Here is a 25,465-nt window from a genome sequence, read left to right on the forward strand (position 1 = left end):
ATTGGCTTTGTCTTTCTGTCTTTCTTTCTTTCTTTCTTTCTTTCTTTCTAACAGACGTTCAGCACTCAGACACAGAAGGAGTCAGACTTAAACAACCTCTGAAAAACAAACAAGAGCCTGCCATGGAAGACTCTACGTCACCTCAAAGCCATGATTCTCTCCTCTCATCTTACCCCCCCATCCCTCCTCCTCTTCTGTCTTCTCACTTTGGCCACTGGGACAGATGCGTCAATGACAGAAACACGGCTATACTTAAGTGCTTCTTGTCCTCTGGCAAGCTACACTGTGTAGATATCTGTGCTTTCTATCATACCACCACTCATTTTATTGTGATTTTACATGGCTTACTGTATATTCTTGAATATACTGTAAAACAATGATCGCAGCAAGGTGTGAGTGATATGATCTAAAATCTATATCAAGATAAAATACCTTAGGTCCGGACTAAAATATCAAAACAACGAAATTAATTGTCATTAAGTTTTTTTTTTTTTCGGACATTCATGGTCCCAAGAGGATGAATCCTGAAGACTTTGGTGATCCCCTGATTTTTACCCTTGCATAACTAGAAGGTCAAGGTTTTAACTTCCTGTGAAATATCTCGACATCCATCTGATGGATTGGCAACTATGATTTGAACATTTGTATTTGGGGAGCACGAAAATAGGAAAGTGGTCTGATTGTCCAAAAGGCGGGGGGGTGATTGTTTTGTAAGCAACTGTCTTGTTGTCTTGACAGGAGACATACTGGTAATATTTGGAAAGTGCAGTCCTCAAGTTGCTGTGATGGAAGTCCCAAGCAATAATAAAAGCTCCTTCGAGCTGGGATGATCGTTGCTTGCTGGTAGCAGCACAAAGTTCTTCCAGTGCCAGATTAGTATTAGCATCTGGTGGTATATAGACTGCATCTATGATGGTTGTTGTAAACTCCCTGTGGGTGCACCTTATCCTCGGGAACTCCAGAGAAGCAGGGCAGTGACTAGCAACAACAGTAAGTTCTTTACACCAAGATTTACTTGCAAAGATGCACACGCCCCGACCTCTGCTTTTGCCGGTATTTTCTGCTCTCCTGTCTGCTCTGAAGGTATGGTGCCCATCCAGCTCAATCATGCTATCTAGAATGTTGTTGTTAAGCCATGTTTTGGTGAAAATTGTGATATTGCATTCCTTTGTCCAATAATAAGTAATCTGAAGTCCGACATCATCAATTTTGTTTACTAGAGACCAAACATTTTCCAAGATGTTGCTTGGTAGCAATGTTGTGTCCGGCTCGAGCTATTGTGTCCGGCCAGTGCCATGCACTTATGGTTGGCTTTGGTGCTGTCTCTTCTCAGGGTATTCTTGCGATGTCTGGCGGTAACTGATGGTAGTCAGATGGACCTCAATTTTAACCAAAAGTCCAGCAATATCCACTTTCAAGCGAGGCTTGCCCACTGTACAAAGTATTCCCATGGGTAATACAACAACAACAACAACAACAACAAAAACACGGATATTATCAACCATATAATGACTAAATTGTCCATTCTGGTGAAACACTGAGCTTCCAGATGCAATCGTCAAGGCTACTTGCAGCTTTAAGTAGTTTCCAATTGTTTCCAATTTTGGTTCACACAACTTTACAGTGACAAGCCTAGTTAACTAAAAGTAGTGTGGAAACCACTTTTACATTTTCAGTAAGCAGATATTAACTGGTAAAACAAAGTGGGAGTGTTTGTTATAGATTTAGTATTAATTAAGAACACCCTACATATGTTCTGTAATCTTTTACCACAGCTTTCTATAACCATACAGACCTCTACTTACTTAGTGATCATGTGAAGCTATTTCTGCATCATGTAGGTGTTTCTTTTTTTAATGGCACAAAACTCAGAACAGCACTTGGGATTTAGTGTGCTGGACTCGCAGGCCTCAGGCAATCAGAGACATCCATCATCTCCACAGTTTATAGAGTGATGGAAGGAAAGCGGGAGAGAGAGAGAATTGGGCAGAAAGTGAAAGGTGGAAAGACATACAGAGACAAAGAGAGAGAGGGAAAAAGGGAAACAGTGATAGAGTGAGGTGCACAGACAAAATGATGGAGCCAGAAAGTGGGTGTATAAAAAGCATACATAAGAAGAGGACTAAAATGTCAGTATGAAAGCATTTGTCTGGAGGTGTGATCCACTCAGACACAACTTTCCTGCCCCAGTGGGTAAACAGCTGTAATCATAGTTCAGCAGCAGACATTAACAGCCTGTCTCATGTTGAATTACTGTGCATTACATCCTAGATTACTGTGATTCAAAACATATATTTGGTGTTATTAGTATGTAAGAGTCAGTGGAAGGTTTTTACAGTTTACTCTTTTTTGCATTTAGTGATAAATGACTGAAACTTAAGTAAGTTACGATGAGGATCACACTTCATATTCCATAATTTACCATTAGATGGTCTAATCTATGGCTGCAAATAATGATTATTTGAAGTGTTATTTTTTGTCAGTTATTTTCGCAATCATTTAGTGTATAAAATATTTAAAATTGTAAAAGGTTTCTTACAGTTTCCCAGAGCCCAAGGTCTTCAGCTCAGTGGTCTTCAACATTACAACAGTACAGTGTAGGTCCATTTCTGACCAGTAGAAAGTCTACCTAAACCTGATGTATAACCCACTTGAACATATTCATATGGTGTTTTGGGGCAATTGCTGAAACGACGGATGCTGCCGTATTTTCCTGGGTGGACAGTCTTTTTTCATTGCACTTCACAGATCTCTCTCTCCGATCACAATAGTTCATCATGTGATCGGACCTAAAATTGAGTCCCCTTGGATCCACTGAGGTGTTAGACATATTGACACACAGACCCATGATGTGCAGCAATAGGACCTACTCTGACTCAATTAGACAAAAATTTATTTGAATTTGCCTCAAGTTGGGGCATGGTTACTAGAATCTAAGAGGACCCATGAAGACCTTTATTTTAGATTGCTTGTTTTGTATGCTCAACTAACCAAAACTCAATGATATTCATTGACTTAATGATTATCATAATTGTTTTTGACTAAATTTCTGTCAATCAGCTAGTTGATGAATTGGCTAAAATATCAGCACTGTGTAATCCATCCTTCCACCAGTTCCTGTCCTGCAGCATTAGGCCTTCATCTCACCCTGAAGTACCCCTGTGTAAATGTTTATGTCCCTTCTCCACTGAGGGTGTGGATGCTGCTGCTTCTTGTTAGTCCAAGCATAGTGGGAGATCGAGGGAAGGTAGTGGAACTGAGTACTTGGGGTATCTGTCTTCCTGTTGTGGGTGTTATCGAAATCAGGAAATTTTGATCAAGTGAGTTTGGTTGTTAGTCTGATCACCCCCCATGTCTTTCCATTTACTTCACATAGGATGTCAAAATGCAAATTTGGGGCCCTACATCTGCTTCACAGCAGCAGTCCCCAGGCTCACGGTTCATCAGAGCATAAACATGTGTCAGGCCAAGGAAAATATTTGGAGAGAAGGATAACAGACACAGAAAGTTTTGAGGTTTACTTAGAGCTACAAGTGTGGAAGGGTCATATTATTGTTTGTCAAAGATTCTCTGAGGTCAGACTCACTCAGTAAATACATTTCCTTCTATCCTCTTTTATTTTTTTTGTTTCTCTGTGTGCCCCCTGTGTACCTCCACTTCACATCTTATTCCCTTCTTTTAACACCTCAAAAGACTCACAGCAGTATTTGGTATGAAAACTATCTACTGCGAGCAGGAATATATAAACAGCGTATCGTGCCACCTAATACCTTGAAATTGAAAACAGTACATGACTTGAAGATGGGTACATTGTGTATCCTGTTCATCTAAGGTTGGGTTACTCCAGTTTGTATGGGGACTCCAGTCAATAGAGATTTTAAAGTCACACTGAGGGCAGTGTAGGAATCTTAACAGTACACACCACACTCTAAACTTAGCACAGTTGATCCCAAGTACAGTACTGTACTGCTTGTATGAGTGGCTGTCAGCCATCCTGGGTTTAATGTCACCCTCTGACCCAGTTGCCTTGGTTACCACCTACACCATGTCCCTCAAGACTCTCATCTTAGATCGCAGAAGTGTTTCCTTAGAGCATTATTAGAAGAAGTCGAGAGGAAAAGAGGGAGAAAGACACAAGTGGAAACAGTGTGTGTGGTGTTGGCTTTGCCAGCCCTGTCTGCCCCGGTGCTAGTGAGAGTGGAGGCCCCTGGGATAACTTGTCACTTGTCTACTCCTACCCTTTTTCAGATGAGAGCAGCCTGAAACCTGTCTGACTTCTCAAGTGCCAAAATACAGACATGCCCTGCCTCCGTGGTGCCTTGGTTACGCTTGAACTTGGTCCTCAAGTATTGGAGAAAGGATGAGGGTGGGTGAACAGGGATGCTGTTTGGGATTGTAGGTGGAACTGCTGTTGACCCACAGAGTCTGTCGTACCTCCGTCTGCTGCGTTTTGCCAGGAGTGACAGTCAAAGGCTGTGTGCTTGGAAGCAGGAAGGTGACTTGTGTGAGGGGATGAGGATTGGCAAAGAGGAACGAATGGTACAGAGGAGGCCATTTCACGCAACACAGCTTCCAGGAAGTCAGTCATCAGAGATGCCAAAGGAAAGCTGCATCTCTTTCATAGCCGGCCAAACGGAGCAACCAGGCGTGGAGGGCCCTCTAGAAGACAATATCCCCAAACTAATGCCATCTGGGATAACTTTCCTGGTCCCTGTATTGAAGCTTCTCACCCCTAAACCACTCATTTCAACCTTCATTTCAAAAATGCTTGGCACTTGGTTATTCAGTCGTTTGTTATGTTTTAGGGACCTCATTTTTGTTGATTAAATGGGTTTTTGAGCGAAACTCGGTTTTTTGCCACTGCATTGGAGGTTGTCTGTTCTGCATGTGCGTCGTGTGAAATGGGAATATGGAGATGACACAGACAGGAAAAGGGGCCTTTTTTGCGGCACTCCAGTCTTTTTGAACAAAAGGGATGAGCAAAGATAAAGCACAGATAGGCCAACAGGAAACCAGGACATTTGGATTTGGATTTGTGTTGTGGGAAATCATCATTTCTGCCCTGAAGTACCCATGTATCCAACAACACCTGTGGGTCCCAGTGCTGTCAGGACAATCAGATAATCACAGACCAGGAGTACTGTGTTATTAAATGCATAGAGAAAGGAGGAAAAAAAATCAAAAACAAAAGACTAATGTTTAGTAGTACATTAGATACCTTGTCAGGAAAAAAATAGCAAACGAATAACAGAAGACAAACTGTTGCCTTAGGGCGTATGATTCATTCTCCAAGAAAGTCAATATACCTAGCGGAAACCTTAAAATCATAGAATTTGTTTTGTATGTTTAATTGTGTTCAGAGTCTTTTGTAGACAATCTTCCACAACAAATTACACAGACAGCCAGAAAGAAGTGCATTCCTCTAAAACTATCTGTAATACAGAAGCAATCTGATTTCTCGGCAATAGGCCACAGTTTGCACCATATCGGAGCTTGTTTTTGTTCTATTGTGTTATAGATTTCATGGTGAAAATATTTCCTGGAAAGCAAGGAACTGTTCAGTGTGACCATATTATTCCTTAGAGGGAACCTCATGGGGAGGTTTCATCATAGTAATGTGTTCACACAGTGTTAACAGAAAAATTACTCCTGTGAATGAGGAAGCATTGTTTTTCTTCCTTGCAGTTCAGTAATCAAGAGATAGGCCAGTTTAACTTTGTTCACATCCATTTCCAAGGTCTTGACGCTGCCATTACCACCAAATCTCAGTTCATCTGTGAAGTTATTCGGTTTAATGAAAAAATGTGCATTAGGTTTCTGAATAAAAAAAAATTCACCTGTGGACAAGAAAATAAACCTTCCGCACCGACTTAATTGAATTGAGGTTGATGTGAACTATGGTTTATCACCCTCTTGTGCAGCACATTGTATAAAGAAGCCAATTCCATATGAGGAGGAGGACACACGAGTTATGTAATTCATAAAGGTCCATCCCCTGATACCCTCAACCATGCAGTGTCACCAGGGAGAGAGAGGGAAGGAAATCACTTAACTAGTGAGAAATGGACTCAGGAGAGGTGCTATGCTCTGGTTCATCTCAGCGTATTAATCAAGCCACAACCTCCACTCACTTCTTCATAGCTGAAGGTGAAACATTATTCCTCCTCAACTTGCATGTTTAGTAATAAATGGTGCTGATAACACACTGGCTTGGTGAAGTACTTACATTTTACTTCTATGGTAAGCTAAATGAAATATCTTGTATCAAGCCCTGGTCAAGCCCGTAGTTCTCTTACTTTAGCCAAAGGTGTATGGTTTTACTTCTTTACTTGTTATAATGCCATAGCCCTAGCCTTCACAATCACAACTACATTGCGAACTCTAACCTAAGCCTAACGTAATATAACCTTATTAACCTTAAAACCAAAGTTTGAACCTCAACAGCCATCAAACAGCCAAAATGCCCTCACTTTCCAAAGATGTTCTCTCTGCCAAAATGTAGAACTCAAATTAGTACTCACAAAAGTAGTACAAGCACAAAGGATCTGATTTGCCTTTGTTTGAAAAAAAGAGTGAAAACAATGCCGGTTGACACCAGCAAGCGAACACACACATCTGTTTGCCTGCATGTAAAACATTCCCCCTCAGAGGAGGAAAAGCCTTGTGTAACCAGATCCGATTTGCCCTTATATAAAATGAAGAAATATGGGCAGAGTGTAGCCCTCTGACGAGCCGATGAAAGTCTGTGACAGGAATCTGAGTCAGGGGACAAATCACGCATTCCAGTCAAGGTATGCCAAGACCCTCAGATCTCAGGCTCATGTTAAAACACAGCCCAACCCCTGTGATATGAAGGGCAAATATCTAGTCACTCACGTAGCATAGCGACCCAGCCTTTAAACATTTTCGTCAATGACTCTTTTACCCCATATAACTTATATGCATGAAACATGTTTAAAAATGCATCTGTCCCTTGAGATAGTGCCTTAAACAAAACACCTCTGCATAGATGCATAGTTCCAAGTGCCTCCTCTTTGGCTGAATAATCTTCATTTATAAGGCCAATGGAGGTTGTTGCATGGCTTGGAGCAGCACTTAAACTCTATGAACTGGTGAATAGTTGCGCTTAAGTAGCGGTCTGGCCATGCAGCTTAATGTACCATAGTTGGGCCTGCTCATTCCCTTCTGGCAGTATAATAGTCTGAGATGTCTCTATAGCACTTGATAACTTGCATCAGTGATGCATAGCTCTAAATGCTGATGTATTGTTAGTATGATATATCCTGCCCACAGAGTTCTCAAATTTTGACCCAATGACTAAGTCTATCAGTTAAGGCCTGAGAGAAAATAACAACTCAGTGTGTTTGACAAATGCAGGAGAAAATAAAAACTTGCTTGAGATTTTTTTTTTCTTGCAGCTGAAGTTTCCATTTTTACATGGTCCAAAACCTGGTGATTCAAAATCAGTGCTTCACATATTTGTCTCTTTTAATCCCAGGACTTACCGTTTTATTACACTAGTGGGCCTCTTTCATGCTCCTCTGCGGACTCTACACTGTACTGTATTAATGCATTTATCGTGCTTTGGGGGAAACGGCCATCGCCTGTATTATATTAACATTAACCCTAAACCTGTCGTTATATATTGTATGTATTAGGCTGAACTTTGGCTTTAGTATTTCAACCTCCGGTTCACTTGTGATGGAGAATACGAGACTGGCAAGCTTTCTAAGCACAGCTGTGAGTCTATATTGCTGCTATTGCTCTACCTCAGATTCCCCTGTGTGGGATGGCCTCTGACCTCAGTGAAAATCCTACAGGGACTAAAGGGGATTTTAATGATCACTTATGATGTACAGCTGTGCCTAATTCAAGGTAGTTTGTCTTTGCTCTGTGTACCATTCGCACATGTAAATTAAATCATTGCAAAATGGTCTTTAGATTGCATCATATTTCATGTTTTTTCTGAGGGTAAACTGAAATCTGAATCAAAAGGATCAGAGCAGCATAAATGATCAAGATCTCTTTATTAAGAAATTAAAAAATATATATTTTTGTTGAAGATTTTTTTTTTAATACACTCAGTTTAGTGATTATATTAAACATTCCTCTCACCCTGGACTGCAACTAATGATGATTTTCGTTTCTGATTTTTTTTTTTTACAGAATAATGGGCCATGACAAGTTTTGAGAACTCCTGTTTGTGTCTTAATATTGCTGGTTTCGGTCAACCAGCAGTCCAAAACCCCAACCTTTTCAATTTATAATGATGTAAAACAGAGAAAATGAGCAAATTCTCATATTTGAGTTGGAGTTGAAACTATTTTGGGAAATGTTTGGCAATTTTGCATGGAAAAATGATTGAAAGGAGTAATTGATTAGCAGAATTTTTGCCAACTGATTTTCTGTTCTTCGATGTATCGTACAAATATACTATTTGCTGAGAAAACGACAATTTATTCAGCAAATAGTATATTTGTCAAGACTTGTTGTTTGAATGATACTCAGTCTGAGTGTTATTGTAACCATCTGATTCATTTTATCATAGTGAGTACAAGAAATGTTGTCTCAATTGTTCGTAACTATTTTTAAAGGATATTTTGTCGCTGTCCTGTAAACACCATGTATCTTTAAAATGTAATCTTTTCATGAGCTAAAGGCCAGTTCATGGTTGCTGCTATGTGCATGGCCAGGAGGGTCCATGCAATGTTAATTCAATCCACATGCAGCCCAAAATATGTGACAATGTAAACTGTATGCACTACAAGCACCCAACTGTTCATGTGCTAGTAAAGCAAACTGGATGGTTGTTTTATGCATTGTATGTAAGTGCTGTATTGCACATCCTCGGTCCTATTCTTACTAAGGGCTTGCACACACCAAAGTTTTCTCAACTTTTGTTCAACCAAATACAACAAAAGGAGCTCTTCTTCTTGTTGTCATGAGTTGGTCATCCTGTTTTCTAGTGTGCATGTGTTGAACACATCTATGTACACAGATCCCCAATTGTAGTACAGATAGAAGCATGTGTGCATAGTCTGTACTGAAGCATGAACAAAGCTCAATTTAAAAAAAAAAAAAAAAAACAGTCCTGTTTTCATCCTTGAGATAATTCATTTTTTTGGGTAATCCAATGGTTTTCATATGATGTAGGAGAATCAAGCCATACAAAACCCCTTAATCCAACAGTCTTTTGGAAAAATTCAAAATCATCAAATTTGGAAATACATGGTTTTCTTTGGACAGGTCAGCTGTACTTCTGTGTGACTGACAGCGTAGCAAACATTATCTGAACTTACCTGATTCAGTAATACCTGTTGTTTCAAGACTTAATGCAAGTTAAAACAAACTCTATGTGGCAGTGCTGAATGTAGTTTGCAGATACTACAGTATTTGCCCTAGGTCTTGTTAAGGTGCCACGGATTGGCATGTGCCAATGCGTGTCCCTTTTTTTATATTCTGTGCTCCAATGGCCATGACAGCCCAGGTAACCCATCTCAGAGCAGCATAAGCCAACCTGTCAGCAGATTCAGCTTGGTGTTTCCTGGACCCTGTTGATACCCAATACATAATACCACACCAGGAAGCCCATTGCCACCCTGTAATCCAGGCATCTTATCAAACCAATCAGCACTTTTTCAGCAAGAACACATTTCGACCGTGACAGAAGGGGGTTTCACAACATCTGGTGCTCTGGGAGAGAAATGGAGGGAAATGGAGGAGTTGGGTTGAAAAGAAAATGTGAGAACTGTCTTGATGCTGGTAGGGAGATTTTAGATCAACACCACATCCTGTTTTTTTTTTTAATACAGGTCAGTGAGCGGTCAGTCAGTTGTCGGTGCCTGCGTGCTGCAGAGTGGAGGCTTCTCGCTGTTATGCTAGTGATATTTGTGTCAGCAACATTTATCACTGCACTCCCTCACAGTTTCTGTCTTCTTCTCTGTCACTCACCCATACTAACCTCTTTTGTTACCCTGTTCCCCAACCTCTTTCCATTTCCCTTCTCTATTTTGTTTCTATGCTCCCTTTCCCTCAGCCCAGTGCAGCGGTGAGAGGGTACCAAAGCAGTAAGGCAGCAGCCATGAGTTCAAGCCGTGGCTCCAGTTGGACCACTGGTAGCAGTGGTAGTGAAGGGTCCTGGAGTGGCCCCTCCTTCACCCATGCAAGTCTGCAGCATTACCTACCCCACCAACAGCACCCGCATCACCACCATCAGTCCACGCACACGAGCTACGCCTACTGCCCAGCCCACACAGCTGTGAGTACAACAGATTTCTTCTTTCTCCTTGTCACCTGATGTTTCACTCTCTTCTAGCTTGTTTGTTGCTTTCATCTCTAAGAATACTCCCCTGCTCTCTCTGTCTTGCTTCTTATTTCTAATCACTCTCTCTGGTGTCCATTAACGACTCTTACTATCAGGGAAGCTCTTATGCACCCAGCAAATTCTCTCAAACTCCCTCTCCTCCCACCCCTCCTTTTCTATCTCTTCCCTTTAATCTTTTCCTCTTTCCCACACTCTTTTCTTTCAAGCCCTCATAGTGTATATCACTTCTCACTATTTCGTCCTCCCTTCTTCCCCTGCTTTATCTCTTCCTTTCACCTCTCTACATCTCTCCTCTCTGCAACTTAATTTGTTTTCTTTCATCCATCCTCTGTATCAACAGTGCAAGGAGAGACTAATTGAGGTAGAGACATTTTTGGACAGCTTCCCTTGTCAGTATCCTTGGAATTAATTGCTAATCTGCAATCCATTTGATTTGACTTTATTGGTGCGATCTGGTTTTCTAATGTAGCTTTCGGAGTGTGACTTGAACTCAGACACGAGCCAAATTGAGAAATTTTGTTGTCGTCATGTTGATGTCACAGTCGCGAAGCTGGAAACAAAGATTTGGGAGGTTTTATTTCTTGTTATTTCTTCCTCTAATAAATGTATTTACAAGGCTTCACAACTAATCTTTCTCTTATTCTCTCTCATTTTCCATTACGAAACTGATATTCTGTCATCTTACATACACACAACTTATATTCCCAGCTGCCTATTTGCCAACATGTTGAGACTCCCCTGAAGCGCTTGCGTGCAACGAGTGAAGAAACTGGATTGGATTTAGATATGATAATCATCACTGTACACTGGCTCTTGGTTGCACGCAGCATTCCTTTTATGTTATTCCTGTGATATCAAGGTGCTCATTCATTCAGATATAGGTGTTTTTCAGTAAGGAGGAAGGAAATTATCTTTGAGAGCTTGAGCTGTTGTGTGTGCGTCATTTTGTTACAGCATTCCAGCCATAATCACAGTTTTCATGTTTTTCAAAGTTGTTGCCTTCACTAACAAACACCATCATTACCAGTGTCTTTGCTTATACCACCACCACCTAAGGCAAAGAGGAGCAGGGCCATTTTAAACTGTGTTGTACACAAACAGAAAGCAAAAACAGAGTACTTTCCACAAGACAGACATAAACGCTGTGGCTGCTCTAGTTGTGGTGGGGCTCTGTCACATATGTCTCTCTCACAAAGTTTTTGGGAACATCACAGTCCTTTTCGTCCCCACTAGCAAAATCCACACACGGGACCCAGGAGTGTCTGAATTTTTTTCATGCTGCTGACCTAAGTTGGGCTGGTTTTTCCCAAAGTTGGACTAACATGAAGCTGTTTTTGTTCTCCTCTGACAAAACATGGTCATTGGTTTTCTCAGTGGCAAAAAGAAATCCATCCTCAGACTAAAAATACTCTGCTGTAATCTCACCAGACATACAGTAGCTGTGTAAGAGTATTGAACCTCAGTATTCTTTTTGTAACGACTGAAAATTGTCCGTAGCTCCATGTATTGAGAACTTTACCAAAAGTACCAAAAGTCGACATCATGATCTTATGATTATGACCAAATGATAATTTTGTAAATTCTAGACTGTAGTTTATTTGCGTAACATTCTCGTATGACTGCTTGTGTTTAGACATTTAAGAAGTCTGGCTTATTTTGTTAAATGTAGCAAAGTCTGCAAGCTAGTTCAGGCATTCAACTCAAGTCTTCCACTGCACTCACATGACATACTCTTCTCACTACAATGTACTGTATATTCAATTCACCATTTTGATTATACAGGTGTACTTGTGCTATCAGTGCCTGCTGGCACACCACTCACCTGAAAGCTATTGAATCACTTGCTGCTGCTTTATCTGCTGTTCATGTAACATTTCAAAAAGTCTCACCTCCACTGAGCAACCCACCTGCAGGCCCAGAGTCCATGTTCCCTTAGGGAGGAAGTTATTATCATTATTCCTGACTTCCTGCTGTGCTGAGCTTGGTTTTTCCTTGTGGTAAGCGAGGTCAGAGCCTAGATGCCAAAGATCAATGTTGTACATATTTTACATTCACATATAGTAAACATTGAGCTATGATTGATAATAGTTGATAGTATTATTGAAGTTGTACAGAATTATAAAGTAACTGAAATTAAAACCTAGAATTAATTACTTTTCTGTAGCCTGTGATATAACTATGTAGTTTATAGGAAAAAAAAGGAATAAATCCATTTGCAATGGGCTGATCAGTCTTTGTATTGGATCACAGTTTATAATACCCTTTCTAAGTCTGAGACATTCCAGGAAATACACATGGGGTGCATCAGAAGCCAGCAGACAAAAGTTTGATAGTGTAAAAAAAAATCCCTAAATGGATTTGAAACAGACGGCATACTCTGGAAACAATGCACAAATTCACAACAGATACACCTCTGTCTTGTTTTCTTCCTCTGTATGGTCCTGCGTTTATTTTTGTTTTTGTGGGATGTTGGTAGGCCACACTTCTCACAGTACTTCACGCTAACCTGTCTTGGTTACAGATCACCACAGGGTTATCAAACGCTTGCCCTCATCCTGACCCTCTATGTTCAAACTGTAGCAGACTCTGCTGGCTTTAACTGGCCTGTTTTCATGGGACAGCAGGGATGGTTGTTTTCATTTCAGAAGTTTTCATTTCGTCCCTGCAGAAAGCAATTTCTCCTCCACTATCATGTCTTTGTCCTAGGCTGTTATGAGTCAACACTTTGGTTTCAAGGAGGATTCACAGTGCCTAGAGATGGCTAATCCCGAGGCTAACAGTAAACAAAGGCTTGGTTCCAGCCTTTGAGTCTGCCTCATGCATTTTTACAGCTTCTCATATGCAGCACATACTGTATATAAAAGGAAATTCCAATACATCACAAAGAAACTAAAGCAAACTCTCCTTTCTTTTTGCAGTGTCTTTCTCTCAAACACCTTCCACTACTACTTCGTGGTTTTATTGCTTCCCTAAATGCTATTGTCATTTCAGGCATATTAGATACAAAAATGCCCAAAAGAAAGGGAAGTAAAAAAGAACTGATAGCTCAGCATGCGTCTGTCCTCTCAGCTGAGAGAGGTGAGTAAATAAAGGAAAAATGAAAAGCAAGTGAGGATCCAGCAGAGATCAAGAAGCTTTGCCTCCAGTGGGTTTGTAATTACAACGGAAGCAGATATATTTCCAGTCTTAATATGGTGGGATGAAGATCCCTCAGGGAAGAAGGTGATATGACAAAACAGCAGTGGAGAAAGTCGTGTAGAAGTCAGGAGATGTGACTAGATAGAGAGTCAAAGAGAGATTGTGTTATTTCCTGTGAGTAAGCAATTCTAACTCCAACAAAATACTTTTATATACTACTTATTTGCCTTGCTAAATACATTTTTGTGGAAAGATAAGTGCTGTCAGGATTTTGTTTACTGGCAAAGTTTTTTTTTTTCCAAGGAAGTGTGACGTCCTTACACTTTACAGATGTCATAGCGGGCTACCTGATTTGGATGGTTGTGGTGCAAAGCACGATAGAGACTAGGGTACTTAAACACTTGGTTTTGATTACACATTGAAAAAGTCAACACGTCCCATCTCATGATTAAAGACAGTGTTGACTTTGTAGCTACGCTAGTGGAATGGCACTAAGGAAGGGTATAGCCAGTCAGTCCATTTCTTTGGTTCATGTTGGCTCAACAATTATTGGGTGGATTGTCATGAAATTTAATACAAACATTATCAGTCGCAAGAGGATAAAAATCATTGACTTTGGTGACTTTTCCTCTACTGCTACCATGAGGTTGATATAACTAATTTTCCTTGGAGTTTAGTGAAATGTCTTGAAAACTGTTGGATGAATTGCCATGAAATTTGGTGCAGATTAGGGTTGGGATGGCTGACAGTCATCACAATTTTGAGCCCAACAACGTGAAACTCCTATAGCCTATAGCCTTGACTGTGACTAAGCCTCATGTTATAGATTTTCTGTTCTATGGAGAATTGATCACAAGCACAATGGCAAAGAAAAGGAAACATTCTGTGTAGATACTTTCAACTCATTAGTGTGACAGAGCCCATTTATAGCTGATAGCAATAATGGGGGACATACAGTGTCAGGTAAAGTGTAGACATTGTAAAATGAGTTTCCATTCTGCTCAAGGAGTTTTGCTCTGGGATATTTGATATGCAGCTTCTAGCTTTGAGAAATTTTCTCTCTACATACAGTATATATATGTATATATCTCTTTTTTTAATTTCCTCTATTCTGAATTTTTTAATATAATTCATTTTCACATTAGCAATACTCCTTCTCTCCCAAAAGCATACTTTTAATGAGCTACTCCTTTGCAGTGCATATAGCAGAGCACACAACCCCATGGCAAATATTCTGAATTTGATTAACAGTCATTGTACTTCTTGATTGCTTTTATCTAGTTCTGTGTTTACCTGGGATTTTACATGGACAATGGTCCATATAGTATAGTTACCGTATAGTTTTGTTTTTGAGAACGGCTTTAAGCTTTTTATGCTTAAGAAGAAAATAGTTTAATCTCTTGAAAAACGAATTCCAGTTACAGTTATATCACAGAATACAAACATTGCTCCACGTTCTCTCACCAACAATTAATTTCTTTCCATTGCTATTGTCAAAGGTGTGCTTCCTTTCCCTTGAGCTACCTGTACTGTACCTGCTAAATACCTAACCCTCATTTTGACTGGGATTGCTTTAGAGAAAATAGACATGTCTTGGTGTGAGTAATCATTTGCTACAGGGGCTCAGAAAAATTGAATTGGGTGATGATAGGAGTGATGGTTGGCTACCATTAAGTCTTAGATTGACTAGGAAGAGATAAAGTGAAGGAAGTAATGGTCTCTGTCGACCTCAGCATCTAAAGTGAGATGTTCTTGAGCAAGCTACTTATCCTTGTGACTCTTTCATGTGTGTGACTGCACTAGTCAGTGAGACATGAGCATATGTTCTTAGTCAACTTTACTTTGCTTATATAAACACTTTTTCTGAACCCCAGAGCTGTTTCATTTCTGATGGTATGCTTCCTCTTTCAACAGATTATCCTCTCAAAGTGCTTAATATCCAGATGTTTCCAACATTGCTTCAATAATTTTGGTCTCCTCAGTCCATATATTACTCATGTTTGTGAGAGTGTTTCATTATTTTGCATATTAGGGGTGCTTGGGAATCACTGTCTTGCATTTGTCCTTGCTTAATAGCTATAGTGGATTATTTAACTGTATACAACTAGAAGGAATTACGTTACCAGTGTGCTCCCTTCTCAGCTAATTGCATCCATGTAGTGTTCTTATAACCAAGTTAATCAGAGCTCATGTATATGTGAGTGTGTTTGTGTCAGAGAAAGCAAGAGCTGAAGTCTGTTAGTTCTTTGATTCTGAACTCAAGGGCCAGCCTGCATTGCGTCTATGAACTGCTGCAGAGTTCATCTCTCTTCATAACATACAGATAGAGACACACACACACACACACACACCTACACACGTGCTTCAGAGGACAAAACTAGCTTTTCTCTCCGGTAGGATAACAAACTCTGCTGCTGGGGAGTTGGTGCAAGAACTGTTGGCTGGCCGACTGTTTCCATATGTTATCCTTTACTTCTTCATGGGGGAATTTTCGTCTTATCAGGCATAGATAACAAGACACATTTTTCTCCTAAGGAAAACATTTGAATGGGTTATCACTCTTTTATCTGAGGACATGGACATCCCCGTGAAACCTTCAATTTAATCTGGAGGTGTCGCCTAAGCAAATGCTGGTTGTTACCTCATTAGACTTGCCAAGCACACCCTGGCCAATCATTCAGTCAATACAAACCTGCTAGTAGGGATTCCTTGCACATCTCCAGATTCACAAGGTCTGAAAACTCAGAAAAGAGAGCAGAAAGGGACATTGCTAGTGTGTGAGAAAATACCGATAATCAGAGAGAGAGGAAAAGACAGAATTAACAAACAAGACAGAAAGTGAAAGAGAAAAATGAGCAAAATTTAAGCAACCAAAACTAGGCGTTGACTAAAATAATAGGACCTTTTGTTTTTTATCTGACAAAAATAAGTAAATGAAAGATAGCAATGAAAATGATCACATTTTCCAAATCTTTGCATCTTCTCATATTTACCAGGTGTAGGTATGACATAACTCCATCTTACCAACTCACCTTATCAGGTGTCTCTCTTTGTGAGGCCCAGGCTCTGGCATAACCCTTGGTGTTGTGATTCGCTTAATTAGCCGTAACTCACAAACACCCATTTACACAGGCTGACAGATGACACAGTCATTTAGCTGAATGAATGGCCTGCCTGCTGGCCGAAAGCAAGGGCTTGTCCGCTGGCTGATGGCCTGTACACGGCAACTGAGTTGAAGCCAGTTATCTGTGAGTTGTCCAGGAAGGCAAAATAGTCAGACCATTGAGTCTGTGAAAACAGTGTGATAGAAGGAAAATAGAGAATGGAGGTAGGGCGAGGATGTTAGGGACAAAACAGATTTAGCTGTAATGTAACCATCGGAAAAAATCCATTTTTTTTTTTTTTTTTTAAATATTCCATCCAAGAGAAGATTAGTTTTGAATTCCTGATAGCAGAAGCCAATGTGTACTGTATTTGTGTGGTGCGGCTGGGAGAGCCTCATGGTAGCTTTGTCATGAAGTACATTAGCTTACATTTTAGAGTCTGAGTCCCTTTCATCAGCCCTTGAATGAAGAGCATTGCTCATTCCCCAAATACTGCAATGATTCATCTTTGCCATGAGCTAGAATGGGCTTTGTCTCAGTAATTAATTTAGCTCTCGGGACAGCAGTTGGAATGAGTCGTGTCTTCAAGGCCTAATTAAAAGAAGATTGTCAAACATATTCTAGGTCACACAGCTCAGAATCTCCAACCATTTAGGGAGGATTTTTAGGCACCACCACCTCATCTTTCATGGACCATTTTGCTCTCTGATAGAGTCTAGGTTACAGAGTGAAAAACGAATGGTTTTATTTGCTTTGTTCATTTCTTCAGGCACCACTTCAAAATTGAGACACTTGATGTTTTGTTTATTATTGGTTGCTTGAGTCAATATACTCAGTCCATTTATGGCCTTGTGCCTTGCATGTCTTTATCTCTGTCTAAGGATGGTTTATTTGAAATTTCTAAGAAATTTCATGAGTCCTTTTTGGGGAAAATAGCCATAGAATTAACTTTCTATGCTCAGTTGAGTGAGAATGCAACTGCGCGTGAATAGCTTGGGTTTAGGATCACTTTCTCTGATATAACAGTCGGCACCATATTCATCCTAACTTATCAGCTGTAGTACTCGTTTTATTGACCCGGTCAAACCGACAGCCTGACGGGCAGGAAGTGTCTATCTTATCTGTCCTCATAATGAGAATCAGTGACTTTAGTTACAGGCACAGAATGGCTATAACAGTACACACACTTAGACTCATGCACATGCACACATGCAAACACACAGGACCTGAACAATTAAGCACGAGCTGTGGGGCTTAGTGCCTGGGTCCATTGTAACCGCTCTAAACCTGTTAGACTGTGACAGACCATTAAAAGGCAGCCAAGGCTTCCTTAATTTGCTTTAACAGGGCACACTGAGGTAGAGTGACTGAGTGCTGCAAGTGTGTTTCTGTGCACAAACGTGCATTTACTTCTTGTGACAATCCTTCACTAACCCCCCACCCCGTGACCATCCTAGCTGCCTGAACAGAAACATTCTCACACACACACTCACTTTTTGACAGTATCAACACTGTCTAATCGCTGCAATACCTTAGTTCCCACTTTTATTTTGTAATTATCATATAATAGCAAATTTGTGTTTATTTAAGCAAATGTATCAAACCATTAAAACTGCTGCCAGCACTAATGTACTTTCTGAGTCAGTATTTTTTCCAAATTGTTAGGAGCATAATGTAAACAACAGTAATTATCTCTGCATTGGAAAGTATTGCTGAAGTAATTTGAAGTTGGTATCCCCAATGCTTGTCAGTTTATATACTGTTAGTAAATCCATGCCTCTTCTGCTGTATTGTAAAATACACAGCCTTCACATTTGTCATTTACTATTATCATAGACATTCTCCAAACTCTATTAATAAATGTTGATCGGTTTTTGGGCTACACATGTCCTGGTTGACATTAACAGTGAAATCTGGAAACAACTGTCAGGGAAGTTGAAATTACATGTTTCACACCTTGATTGTATTTTCACACATTGAAATCAGCAGCATAAGCCCAGTAGATCACACTTCTCTAACTGGTGTTTTCTCTAGCTTTTGCTGTATTTGATTCAAATAAATTCATTTTTCCCACAGAACCTTAAACTGCCAACTTGGTTGTAATGCAAATAGACAAAAGTTACATATTTTAGCTGATGCAGTTCATAGAAGTGATGACCAAAAGGCCAAAAAACAAAAAAATACAGTATAAGACCCAGGTCCAGGTTGTAAAAATACAGAATTTCCCTTTTAAGTACTATTGCAGCTGACTTGATTCTAACCAAACTAACATGGTCATGATGACAAAGCACTTTATTTGTAGGGAAACCTTGTATACACTACTGATAAAAAGAACTCAGTTTTTCCAGCTGTTATTTAAATTTACAGAATTCAATGTCTCAGTCTTTCTGAAATTAAAGCATAAAACAAATAAACAGTTGCACATTTTAAAAACAAGGAATCGTGGAATCTTCCTGTTGAACTAAATTTAATCAAAAGTTTTGACTCATCCAGCAGCGAGCGCACTTGTGACATTGCTTTACCTGGTCTTTGCTTGTAAGATACCCACCATGTCAGTGTTATGGTCAATACCAGAGAACCTCTCTCTCTCTCTCTCTCTCTCTCTCTCTCTCTCTCTCTCCAGAGCATGTGCGATGGTCAGTTGATCTTTCTCACAGTACCAGAAGAACAGGTACAGAAGGGGTAGAGCGAAGGGAGATTCTCCACTAGTTAATTGATCGCAAACAGCGTTGTCCTCTTAGACAGATAAAAAATAAAAAATGTTATAATGGGTCACCAAATATACTTTGGCAGCTATTTTAGTATACCTGGTTGGCCCGCCGAAGCAAAGTCTATCTGTGGGAAACACTAGTATTGTCATGCATAAGGGGGTGTAGTAACACAGTTTGTTCCAACACGTCCTTTGTACAGGGTTTGTAAGGGTTTGTGTAAATCAACAAAGATTTGTGCACCTGTAGGAACTGTTTGAGTTAAGTTTCAAGGCTTGATTTACTTCCAATGCTGCAGGAAATCTGTAAATTAACCAATTTCTTAATCCCTGAAAAAGGCCTGTTTTCGATGAAAGTTTACCGCGTACCTTTGTACTATTTATTCTTATTCACTGGACTTGAACTAGCTAAATTTTATAAAAGATGGAAAAAGGGGTGTTCTAAAACTTTTATCCAGTAGTGTATTTGACACTTCTGAATGAATGCTTTTTGGGCGGATGTTTCACCTAGGAGGCATTTCCTGTCGTGACCAGAGCTTGGCGTTCTCCACCATTAGGAATTAAAGGCCCCGGCCACAGAATTCTGAGTGCCAGACCACAGGAATATCCAGAATCTGACTGAGCTTCCAAGCCTCCACATGTTTCATTTCCTATTTCACAAGAGCGGGCGGTCCATGCAAATTCCTGGCTGTGGTATGCCACCAGTCTTCATTTAGCAGCGGTTCGTGGTTGATATTAGATGTTGGACACAATGGGAGATGTTAGAGGATGGATTAGGAAGGGTGCTGGCAGATCTTACAGGGATTTAAATGGGTGTCTTTTCTTGTTCAGATCATGTGGACTGTCATATTTATATGTCATTGCTGGCTTAGTGGTGTTTCTTACCCGTGTTTAATGGCAAATTCGGAGTGTCTCATCTGTGAAATCGCTCTTCAGCAAATCAGTTTACACCTGTTACTTTCTGTTCAGGTGATTAGTCAATGACAGGGCGGAGCAGGGGTACATAAATCACACATCCTGAGCTGTAGATGTGACCTTAATTCTTAATGTTTCACTCTGATCATGCCTTGCTTTCCAGCTACACGTACAGACACACACACTCACACAAACTGACATTCGTGCACAGATGGGTTTTCATATATGGATGCCTGGGGCTGTAGTATTGGCTTTAAAAACACCCATACCATCTGTAAAGCATTATGGCTGATTATACTGGTCCTTCAGTGCAATCATGCAATATGGGCATGAGCGATGGCTGAACATGAACTGTATGGGAAAGAAGGAGATGATGAGGCCTCTAAAATTCTAATGAAGCCGTGAGGCCCATGGTCACATACACACAGGAAAACACCCTTACACATTAATTTCACACAGTCATATATTACTTATCATGTATTTCCGGGTCCATTCTGTTCTTCGTTTGTATATACAGTATATTTTATTTTTCAGTCTTACAAACCAGATGAATCTCGTGAGTGAATCACACTGCTTCACTCATTTTGTTTGAAAGGCTGTGGTGTCACACATTAATTTGAACATCGGGTTTTGGTGTGAGTTCCACAGAATCGAAGAGAAAATGCTTCTTTCTAGGCTTCCTGAGTTGCAGCACACACAGAAATTCACTGTTAAAGAAAAAGCACAACTATCTTTACTGATGTGAGCAACGTTAGTCCACCTTGCCTGCAATACCCTCTGGAATGTAAGTGGTTGTGGCTATTAAATTTTCTTAGCGTGAAAATAAATTAACTCAATTCAATATCTTTTTATAAGAAAGTAAATTTAAGCGTGCAACAGGTTCCAACAAGATGTACATGGGCCCTTTGCCTAGAGTGAAGCTGTGTGCCTAAGTGAGGCTAAGAGTTAGAAAATCCATAAATAACAATGATTTGTACGTCTATATAAATAATAAAAGATTTCTCTTGACGAGGTAGTAAAACAATGAATAATATGAAGACAAGTTGTTACAGTATGATAAAATGTGCCAGAAATATCAGAAAATCGGAAGACCTGTACAATACAATGCAATGCAATACAACGGCTTTGTAATAAACCCTACCATTATCAAGTTTGTTATATTCAGTTTTTGCCCAGGCTATGTCAGAGAGGTGTTAGTTCAGCCCCGCGATCCCTTAAGAGAAGGAAGTGCACACTGCTTTTGGGTTGCACTGTACTGAAAGCTGTTTAGTATTTTGGCCACCTGTCTGTTGGTTTGTCTGTCACAAGTGCATTGTTAGAGTGGTCACAAGTTGTCCTGGATGTTTTTGTTACGCACGACAGGTACAGGCTACAATAGCTGAAAAGAGAAGCATTTTAGCAACAAACTGGATTAGTACCTTGGCCAATAATTCTTTTTTTGTGGTCTTGAATACTGTATGCTGATTATACTGCTTGGTTCTTGTTGATGACAAACTTTACTCTAAAAATAAAAATAAAAAATGGGTAGGCTATAAAATTGTACTGTAAATACGGCATTCATGAGGACAGCTAAATGGAATCTTTGTGTTTTTCAGTCCATAACACTGGTACTCTGACTTTCCCCTCAATCATTGGTCTCAGTAGTCCTGTATTCTGTCTACTGTCAGACCCGACAAAGTTGGTGCATTTTGTTAGAAACTTAAATTATGCCATGCTTTGTTCCATATCCCGTCTCCTGACAGGAGCCTACCATTCTTATTTCTTCCCAAAGTGTCTCTCAAAGCCAGTTTCTGTCCAGTGCCTTTCAGTGCTTATCTGCACTCTCCAGGAAGCATTGTCTGTTTTCCTGACTCTGCCACTAGGTGCCCTTGGTATGCTCGCCGCTCTAGCACACCTGTGGCTCGGCCCTTAATCACCCCTCATCTGCCGAATGCCTGCTCACCACTCTGACCAATTAACATCCATACACCCTTCGGACTGCAGGTATTTTAAACTTGTTATAGGAAAAGCACAGGCGTAACTAAGAACATTAACAATGCGTCCATCCCCGTTGAGCGTCCCAGTAAACCATGTCCGTAAGAAAGCATTACACCTGATGTCTGACAATTTCAGGAGGGGGCCTATCAGTATCAACTTTCCTCTAGCGCTCCCCACACACCCAAATATACCACTGCCTTACAACTCTTTGAACACTGTCAGCAGAGTGTAAACCCTTGATTTAGGTCACAACATGGCCCTCATGCAGTGTTCACTTAATGCGGGAGCGAAAATAATGATGGGAAAGATTATGACTCGTGAGCATTCACGTCATCGAATGACTCAAGATGGCAGCTAAGAGTCTTTTTGTGCAACTGCTTCTCACTCAGTACTGGAAATTCCAGCTGTCTTAATCAATAGACACTAACAGTTAGCCTCATTTCTTCAAAGAACAACATACTACCTGGCAAGCAAATGCTTTGCTAAATGATTTGCACTGTGAATGGCTACTATACAGGAGTGTAATTTGATAAAAGAATAATAACGCTGAGTGTCGGTTATTTTACCGTAAAGTTCAATGTGTGAGTGTTAAAAATACCAAAATTGTTCAGTATAGTACTACATCTAATACATTTCATCATGTAATTATCTTTAACAACGGACTTTCCCTGGCATGTCCTTACTTTTTAGAGCCAGTCCGATTTATCGGAGCTTTCAGAAAAATTTGACTTTCCCTGTCATAATTACGCCTTCGATGTTGACAAAACTCTTTACAAGTGGGAAGCTGGTAATTACGGTGACTCCTATGTAACATGAACACGGCATTACCACAAGCCAGACATTACACGCATCTCTCACTAGTGGTAAAGATCTCAGAATACCAAAGTGTCTACATTCAAAAAAATTTAGTTTTCTGCGTGTAATGAGCGTTTGCTATTGTGGCTATAAACCTTTAGTCTTGCATCTGAAACAATACACCACTTTTTTTTTATCTGTGGGCATAGATGTAATAAACAGGTGGAAATGGAATATAAAAAAGAAGAATGGCTGAATTTATGATTCTGTTACTGTATCTGGTTTTGCCACTGAGCTAAGCTGCCAGGGTATTTTTACCTCTGTCAAGGAGGTTATATTTTCACCTATGTCTGTTTGTTGGTTTGTTTGTTTGTTAGCAGGATTACTCAAAAAGTACTGAACTGATTTGCACCAAACTTGGTGGAGGGATGGTGCATGGGCCAGGGAAGAGCCCATTAAATTTTGGTGTGGAACCAGTGAAAGGGGTGGATCCAGGAATTTTTTTCTTTCTTTCCTTAACATTGTAAGATTAGGCATTTTTTGCCTTGGCAGAGGTATGTGCTCTACCGAGTGCCAGCCTAGTTGATTAATTTAACAGCAGTGTTGTTTTTGAAAGTTCCACTGTGTGCTGTTTTGGCAGCAGAAATGTTATGCTTGAACAAGTCTTTCTGAGGAAAGAGCTTGATTTTTCACGTCTCTGTTGGCTCTGTCAAGCCTTATACAGAGACAGACATAAAGTAAAAGCACATGTTACTGCACACATTGTTACAGCTATAAAATAGTGCGGTTTAATAGGGCAAGGACCACAAAGTATCTGACCTTCTTTACTGGCAGGTGTAAAAATTTGTCAGCTGTTCCTTCACCTCTTCTCAAAGTGTTACTTAATATTGCTGCATTCTTTCTATTGCTCTTCCTCGACTGTATCACGCTCCGTCTCTTCCCTCCCTCTAACAGTAAACAATGATTTGTTGTGTGAAAGATAGAACCTGTGTATAACACCCTCCCTCCATTCGTCCCCTCCCAGCAGTCAGCCTTGGTTGTATGAAAGGTTTTTTGGAGCCGCTTTGCTCCATTTATTTGTTGCAGTTTGATGACTTCAGTACTACTAATTATAGAGGCGCCACCAAGGAGGCAGTCTCAAATACATCGCTTTGAAAGCCTTACTCTCACTGATATCTAAATGTTACCCAGTAGAGTTGCACCACAATGTAAATCTTCTTAATCATCTAGGATATGCTTTCTAGTACCTCAACGCCATCTGGCAGCATTACACCATACAAATCCCATGATAATGTTTCAAAGACTGAACTGTATATCAGAGATATGGTACCAATTTTGAGTTGCACAATAATATGTGTAAAGCATGGCCAGAGATTATACTACACTTCCTGAAATTGCAGAGTTAGCTTATGAAGGCATATCGGACTTACTAGAGAGCATACACTATTGTGCCCATTAATTGTGCAAGAGTCCTTAATATTGCATTTCTTCCATCATCTAAAATGGAGTAGACAAAAGACGTCAGTCTCCCACGACCTAATTTCACTTCTTACACTTTGGAGGATCATTGTTTCATCAATTTAAAAAAAGCTCAAATGTTTTAGTGTTTAGTGACAGTCGACGGGTGTCTTAGGCTATAAGAGTCAGCTGTGGTGGTTGCCACTTACCTGTCCCTGATTGAATTCATCCAGGCTTTCTGCCCCTTTGCCCAAATTCGGCTAGGGTCACTAACTCCCAGGATTATGTCCACTATGTCCACCAGTTAGTCGCTAACTTTGTCTGTCTGCTGTTTGGCGCTGGGCTCTTTGAGCCAAAGCAATGAGCTAAAAGATTATATAGCACCACAGAATTGGGTGAGAAGTTTGTCAGTTCATCGCTACGACATAAAAGTAGTCGTGTGATCTGTTGTGGATGTAACGATATTGATTACTTACAAGGTTAATTATCATGAGGAAGAAGCTGTTGCATAATGCGAATGAGTGAACTGTAACGCAGCGGAAGCTAATATCAGTGGGTAACATGCTAGGTGGTTGCCTGTGTGGTCGAGGTCAACGACCTTCACCTTTTCACTGTTTAAATCAAAAACTGCTCAGAATGGCAGTTATGAATAGAGCGAATTCTCACCAATTGCTATTCTACGGCTGTGTTTGTTTTCTGTTATGTTAAAACAAATGCATGACTAAAATGTCTTGTATATTAATTCAGTGTTTTTTGTCCTGAAGCTTGTCTCTTCAGCTCTCTCTCTCTCTCTGTTTTCTTTGTCTCCTGGGCTTCATGCTTTGCATGCAGAGGATGAGACACCGGGGGAGGTTAAGAGAGGAGCTGGAATGGAGTTCTGCTCCATTTACCACCCTGAAATATTCCTCTTAGAACGACACACTCTGTTTTCTCTCTCTCCTTACTCTCTGCACTGTTTCTCATTCTGCCTGTCCCCTCCGTTTCAGTTCTCATCTCTGTGTGACGTGGTCATTTCACTTCATTCCAGGATGGCTTAGCAATGCGTTA

General features: G+C 40.2%; 1 protein-coding gene across 8 annotated transcripts in view; it reads left to right on the top strand.

Annotated features, from left to right (window-relative positions):
- Positions 1 to 25,465, top strand: part of rbms3 (RNA binding motif, single stranded interacting protein) — a 271,775-nt gene that overhangs the window by 51,007 nt on the left and 195,303 nt on the right. For 6 of the 8 annotated variants that reach the window (XM_040121928.1, XM_040121926.1, XM_040121936.1 and 3 more), the window contains exon 3: positions 10,037 to 10,258. The exons of 1 other annotated variant lie outside the window; for it this stretch is intronic. In XM_040121928.1, the coding sequence (XP_039977862.1) occupies positions 10,037 to 10,258 (222 nt within the window). Of the gene's footprint in view, positions 1 to 10,036; positions 10,259 to 25,465 lie in introns of those variants that run through there. One more of the 8 variants, XM_040121933.1, reaches the window with a different exon arrangement.

The sequence above is a fragment of the Xiphias gladius genome, chromosome 24 (assembly GCF_016859285.1).
Source record: "Xiphias gladius isolate SHS-SW01 ecotype Sanya breed wild chromosome 24, ASM1685928v1, whole genome shotgun sequence".
Taxonomy (NCBI): domain Eukaryota; kingdom Metazoa; phylum Chordata; class Actinopteri; order Istiophoriformes; family Xiphiidae; genus Xiphias; species Xiphias gladius.